Source organism: Bison bison, unplaced genomic scaffold (genome assembly GCF_000754665.1).
Source record: "Bison bison bison isolate TAMUID 2011002044 unplaced genomic scaffold, Bison_UMD1.0 scf7180017852873, whole genome shotgun sequence".
NCBI classification, from domain to species: Eukaryota; Metazoa; Chordata; class Mammalia; order Artiodactyla; family Bovidae; genus Bison; species Bison bison.
Window position 1 is genome coordinate 8,251 of NW_011483446.1, and position 6,756 is coordinate 15,006.

The 6,756-nt window shown below is 49.1% G+C and overlaps 1 protein-coding gene across 1 annotated transcript in view; it reads left to right on the forward strand.

Annotated features, from left to right (window-relative positions):
* LY6K (lymphocyte antigen 6 complex, locus K) overlaps positions 1–6,532 on the forward strand; it is a 7,106-nt gene extending 574 nt beyond the window's left edge. Inside the window, exons 2-4 of the mRNA XM_010853194.1 lie at positions 3,869–3,965; positions 4,876–4,980; positions 6,185–6,532. Coding sequence (XP_010851496.1) covers positions 3,887–3,965; positions 4,876–4,980; positions 6,185–6,471 — 471 coding nt within the window. The 5' untranslated portion in view covers positions 3,869–3,886 and the 3' untranslated portion in view covers positions 6,472–6,532. The remainder of the gene's footprint in view (positions 1–3,868; positions 3,966–4,875; positions 4,981–6,184) is intronic.
* The last annotated feature ends 224 nt before the right edge of the window (positions 6,533–6,756 follow it).

Consider the following 6,756-nt stretch of genomic DNA (forward strand, 5'->3'; position numbering starts at 1 on the left):
GAGGCGGTGGTTTAGAAAACCTGGGCAGGAGATGGCAGGCGGGGTACAGCTGGATGGAGGAACAGATGGGAGGTGGCTAGAAGATTCCAAAAGTTCTAGGCAGGAGGTAGGGTGGTGGACCCAGAACTTCAGACTTGGACTCAGTCTCAGGTCAGTGTCTGCAGATTCTGTGGTTTGGCCCCTCCCTCGTGAAGCCGGGATGGCAGATGCAACTGTGACCATCCCCATCCGTTCTGACAGCATGCATCCCTCTACTGGGGTCCCATGGCTTCCCCTACCTACCTGGCAGCCCTCCCTGTGGGTATCCTTTCCACCACCACCTGGGCCATTCATCATCATCTTCTGGGGATGGGTGACGTGGGAACCCACACAGCATCTTCACCACTGAAAGCCACGTCCCACTAGGACCCCACCCAGCATCTCCGACCTTGAGGCCGGACGCTGCCCAACTCATATACCCGTCACCTGCAGAGTCCACATTGATTTAAATCACACCCCTAGGAGGATCAGGTATTTCCTGCTAAAAGCAATTCACAGGTATGACATTTCTGTTAGCTTTCTGTTAGTCAACACCATCAGTGGACGACCAGCACAGAGATTTAACCAGGTCATCACTTTCTTCGCCAAGCTAGTGGTACCAAAAGAAAAGGAAAATGACGTTATGGGATGCCACTGAACTTTGCCCTTTACAATCTTTTGTAATGTCTGGAGCTAAAATCGGGAGGGGGTGGTGTCACAATAATCCAGGATCCTGAGTAATCTCCAGGATCTTTTTTCCGGAGATTCTTTCAGATGATTTCTTTCCAGTTGGCGCCAAATAAGGTTCTTTATCACACTTTTCTTGGAGGGAACTCATCCACATGGTATTATCAATGTAGCAACTCACTAAGTCATATCATTATCATTCTTGAGATCCACCACGCTCGATTTTTCACATATGCTGGCAAATTCAAACACCTCTGTGGGAAAACTCAATGTGTGATGAGTCCCATTTCCAAAGAATACAACTTTTGCCTGAATTGGGAGGTGTTAGCTAAGTTGGCCTCATAGACCAAGTCTCCCATGAGCTGTTTTTCTTCTTGGACAGTCTTTGCCATATCAGGGACAAGTGAAGCAATGCAAAAGGCCACCTGTTTTAATTCTCATTCATTTAATGATGTTCTTAATCCTTTTTCTACCCCCATAGAAGTTACTGTAGCTTGTAAGACTGTGACTAGCAATGTTAAAACATTCTAAATATCACTCCCAGCCCATTTAACCTATACGCTGCAGAAGCCTTAGATTTCTACACGCAGGGTTAGGCAGTCAAATTCTGGATCTTTAGTTTTTAACTGAGAAGGTGAATTAAGACTCTCGTTCAAATAGTTTCTGCCCTATGCCGTGATTCTCATAATGGGTTAAATTTGGGCTAAAAAAATGTAGAACACATTAAAAAAAAAAAATTGGCCATGCCACCTGGCTGGCTGCATCTTAGTTATCTGATGAATAATTGTACGTGGGCCCATGGTAGTGAAAGCATGGAGTCCTAATGACTACCAACAGGGAATTCTCTGTAGAGCACATTTTAAATCCCTGGCATTTTATATAAATTATCTGAGGCAGTAATGTTGAAATATTTTACAGTGAGTGCAAGGATGTGTGTGTGTGTGTGTGTGTGTGTGTTCAGTTGTGTCCAACTCTGTTCGGTATAAGCAAGTGAAAGTGTTAATTGTTCAGTCATTGCTCTTTGTGATTCCATGGACTGCAGCCTGCCAGGCTCCTCTGTCCATGGAATTTTTCAGGCAAGAATACTGGAGTAGGTTGTTATTTCCTCCTCCAGGGGATCTTCCCAAGCCAGGATTGAACCTTTGTCTCTTGTGTCTCCTGCATTGGCAGGCAGTTCTTTACCACTGCGTCACCTGGGAAGCCCACCACCTTGTCCACCTTAACATTTTACTAGTTTTCCCATGTGTCTATCCATCTGTCTAACAATGCGTTATTCACTTTATCTTTTGGATTCCTTTCAAAGTTAACTACAGGCATCAGCGTTGTCTCCCCTATGAATTGTAGCAGTTTTACTTGTGTGATTCATGCTTTATACATCTTATCTAAAAAGTCAACATCCAACATCTGTTGGATCATCAAAAAAGCAAAAGAAAAATATTTACTTTTGCTTAATTGACTATGCCAAAACCTTTGACTGTGTGGACCACAACAAACTCTGGAAAATTCTTAAAGATGTGGGAATACCAGACCACCTGACCTGCCTCTTGAGAAATCTGTATGCAGGTCAAGAAGCAACAGTTAGAACTGGACATGGAACAACAGACTGGTTCCAAATTGGGAAAGGAGTACGTCAAGGCTGTATATTGTCACCCTGCTTATTTAACTTATTTGCACAGTACATCATGTGAAATGCCAGGCTAGATAAAGCACAAACTGGAATCAAGATTGCCGGGAGAAATATCAATAACCTCAGATACCCAGGTGACACCACCCTGGGTCAGGAAGACCCCTGGAGAAGGAAATGACTACCCACTATAGTATTCTTGCCTGGAGAATTTCATGGAGAAGCCTGGAAGGCTACAGTCCATGGGAATCACAAAGAGTTGGACACAACTAAGTGACGAACACTTTCATTTTTCACTTTTCAAAGGGAAAGTCATGTTTATGTTTTTCTTTTTTGCATTTGGGGGCATCATTTTTGCATCTGTTTGTTCCAAGGTCTCAGCATTATTTGTCACAGAAGAGGCCATTTCTTCAATGCATTTTTTTGCTTGTTACCTTTGTCTAAAATCAGTCAGTCACACATGGGTAGGTCTACTTCTCGACTCTTTATTCCATTCTTCTGACTGTATGTCTAAGCTTTCTGCAGCATCATGCTGTCTTTGGTTATCATAGCTTTCTAGTAAGTCTCAAAATCAAGTAGTATAAGTCCTTGGCTCTTCTATTTCCAAATTATTTTGGCTATTCTAGGTCTTTCACTTTTCTACTTCAATTTTAGAATCCCAGTTGATTATTTCTACATTGAAAATATATCTCTGGGAAATTTGAGATTGTGCTAAATCTACAGATCAATTTAGGGAGAACTGACATCTTAGCAACAGTAAGTCTTCTGATCTGGGAACACAGTATATCATTCCACTTTTTTAGGGCTTGCTACTCTTCGGATTTCTGTTTACCTGGTGACATTGCAAATTCAGCTTTCTGGTTTTCTCTTCTTGCTGTCGTTGTGTTTGTGGTTGCTCGAGTTAATACAGGTTCTCATTTGGCTTTCTAATTCCTAACCAGACAAACCAAAAAAGAATCAATCAACAATATAAGTGTGTAAGGGCATAAGGCTGGCAGGCCTTGTGAGAGAGAGGGCTAGCCTCAGCACCGATCTGGGCAGTGAGGCTGGGCTGGGTGGTGCAGGGGTAGCCAAGCCTTCTTGTACCCTGGGGTCAGGCTGCACCAGTGAAGACCTGGCCATGGATGGAGAGGAAGATGAAGAGGGAAGAGGAAGGGCGGTAGCGCTGGGTGGGAGAGTACCCCATGGTGTCTCCTAAGAGAACAGGAGTTCAAATCAGGGGTGGGGGAAACCCGGTACTGCCTTGGGGGAGCTGCGGCAGGAACACTTGCCAAGCAAGTTTGCTGGGGCATGGGTGAATGAATGCAGAGTTCCAGGGAGTGATGGGGTCCCTGGGGACAGAGGGGACTTGGTGGTGGTGGTGACAGCCCCCCCCAGTCAGCATTGAGAGGCCACACCCAGCCCCTGGCCCATGGATGAGGAGAGGGTCTGCCCCGGTGACCAGTGGGGAGGGCCCTGAATGGTACTGGACCAACAGGGGTCAAATCTAACTCCGGAGTCAGAGCTGACCGAGTGGCCCTGCTTGTCCCTCACGTCCAGGACCAGGCATCACTGGAAATGATAACCCGCCTTGCTTTGCTTCTGGTCTTGGGCCTGCCGCAGGTGGAGAGCAATCTCACCGTGTCTGGAAGACAAGGTCAGTTCTGGCCCTGAGCCTCCTGGGCTGGGAGGAGGAGGTCTGGAATGCCTGTGCAGACACAGGGTGGCCATGGCCCCAGGTGGGTCCAGGCAGGTGTAGCCCAGAGAATTCAGTGGGCAAGACAGCCTTAGGAGGGTGGTCAGCTGATATGGATACATAGTTGGGGAGCCTCTTGATGTGGGGTCCCCAAGGGCAGGCAGGGATGGCTGGTTTTATTGCCCAGCACCCAGCTCTCCCTGCCATGGCCCTGCCTTCCTGGGGATGGTGGGGCTGGAGGCCAAGCCTGAACCAGCCATCTGCAAGCCTTCTGGGGCTGTCTCTGAAAATGGAGAGCTGCTGGAGTGTGACCAGCTTCTTCCCTAGGAACAAGTCCTCCCCTGACACAGACCCCATGGTGGGCCACCTCAGCTCCTGGGTCAGGCAGGACACAGGGTCTCAGGCCAAGGAGTGTGGAGCCAGGCACTGGAGGCAGTGGGGTCAGCCAGGAAGGTGGGTGGACAGGGTGCATGGGTGCAGACTCCACAGCCATGGGGCTTCTTTCTCTAGAGCAGCTAATGTGAGGCGCCAGTGAGGTGTGGTGATGTGGGCATGCCCTGAGTGGGGGTTGGGGGAGGCAGGGACTCGGCTGTTTCCATATGACAGTGCATGTCTCCGGGCTGAGGCTCTGCGCTCGCCTGTGTTCATGCTATGGGTGTGGTGTGGGTCTGTGAGACACATCCAGTGGGCACACGAGAGAAGCCCAGAGAGGAGAGGAGGAGCTTGCAGGATAGGGGAGGCTGTGAGGCGCCAGAAAGATGGATGGACCCAGGGCTCTGTCCTCACTCAGAGGAAGGAGAGGATGGCAGGTGTTGCTCTGATGGGATCTGAGAGCTGCCACATTCCGCTTTCTTTTTATTCCTCCTTTCAGATGCTGTCCTGAGGTGTCACGTTTGTGAGAAGGAGAACAGTTTTGAATGCCAAGGGCCAGAAAACTGTGACAATGGCTCTACATACTGTATCTCTGCCGCCGTGAGTAAGTATCCTGGGTCCCAGTGGGGCTCCACACACAGGTCAGTAGAATGCTTTCAGGACTTAGGGCCTGTCGAGTTTTCCTCAATAAAGAATAACTAACATAAAAATGATCCTTTTTTAAAATTTGAAGAGCAAAGTCCTGTGAAGCCAGGAGTGCCAGCAGGCCATTGAGGAGACTCAGCTTACATAAGTAACCCCAGAGCCGATGCAGGGTGGCACGCAGCAACCGCTGGCCAGACTGAAATACTGAGGTGCAGGGAGAAAGTAATGGAGAGTTCTTTTCATTCACTTCTAGGTGAGCAGTTGAGCCTTAATGACTTCAATGTCTGACCAAGAATAGCTTTTATAAAAGATGTACATAATCAGGGCTTAAAATATGTCCTGAAAAGAGGATGCATGCTTTAAAACATTTGGAGACCGCTGCTCTGCCATCTGTAATTCCCCCAAGCACTTCTGGCCTCATGAAGAACTCTCTCCCGAGGGTGACTTTGAAGGCCCTGGCATGACCCAACAGTGGCCTTGTCTGGCCTGAAGAATTCACTTTCCATTCATCAGCCACTTCTGGGGCTTCCATGTTCCAAGAAGCATGTGGGCTACTGAGTCAGTCGAGGCATAAGCCCCACTGCAGCCTCACCTGGACTTGATAACTTAGTGTGGAAAGATGACTGCGCAGTGAAATATGGGAGGAGGTGAAGTCAGAAGACAGGTCATGCCCCCAGTGCTGGCCGTGCCGGCAGCAGGCTCACAGTCACAGCAGTTACACCCAGGCCGCAGGAGTGGCTCCTTGAGAGGCCAGCTCCAAGCCCTGGGCAGTGGCCAGGATGGCCAGGTGCCCCTTGCTCCCGTGTGTCTCGTCTGTGGTCACAAAGGCTTGAGCAACCATGTTTGAGAAGTTGAGGCCCAGGGAACCTATGCATTCCCAAATGGAGACTGCCAGGCTCAAGTGCAGACAGGTGTGTGCAGACAGGTCAGAGATGGTGGCATCTGATGCCACGCCACCCCCAAAAGCAGCTCTGAACACAAAGGCCTGACCCTCTTCCTTTGCAGTGACGGCTCCCAAATCCCTTTCAGGTGCCCTCTTTGAGTGGGGCTCTGGTAAGGGGCAATAGAAGGGTCAGGGTTGGGCAGACTTCAGGCAGAAATGGTGTTGGCGTTGCTGCTTTCAATTCATGAGACCCCCATCTGTCTGTCCTATTTCCCACTAGGAGTATTTCCACGGTTCTTCCTTATTTCCAAGCAGTGTGCACTGAACTGTGGGATGAATGAGGCATTTTCACAGGTGGCCAGGTCGTTCGTGCTCGTAAAGCCCACACCCTTTCTGTACCTGGCGTGCTGTACATCCAGCCTGTGCAACATCCAGAAACCAATCATCAGAGAAAACACAGAAGATGCTTACTTGAAGTTCATCAAGGGGCAGGGCAGGGGCAGCAGCTCCGGGCTGATGCTTTTCCTGACACTGGCTTCTGCGCTCCTGGGCCTCAGGCTGCCGTGACGAGGTCAACTGGCTGCAGGTGGTGGGGACTTGTTGTATTAAATTTGTTTTCCATCGATTAGCTCAGTGGTGTCTGACTTTGCAGGGACCTTGACGTGGGGTGGGGAGAATGAGTCCACTTGGCCCTGCCTCACAGGCTGAATTACGCAAGGCCAAACCTTCCCCACAGCCATTTGTCTACACGTTGTTTCTCTTTGAAATCAAACCTTGTAACTGTTTATTGCTGACAATCACTCTTGACTCCTCTTCACCTTGGGGGGCCTTGGTATTGATGGAGGGCAGGGC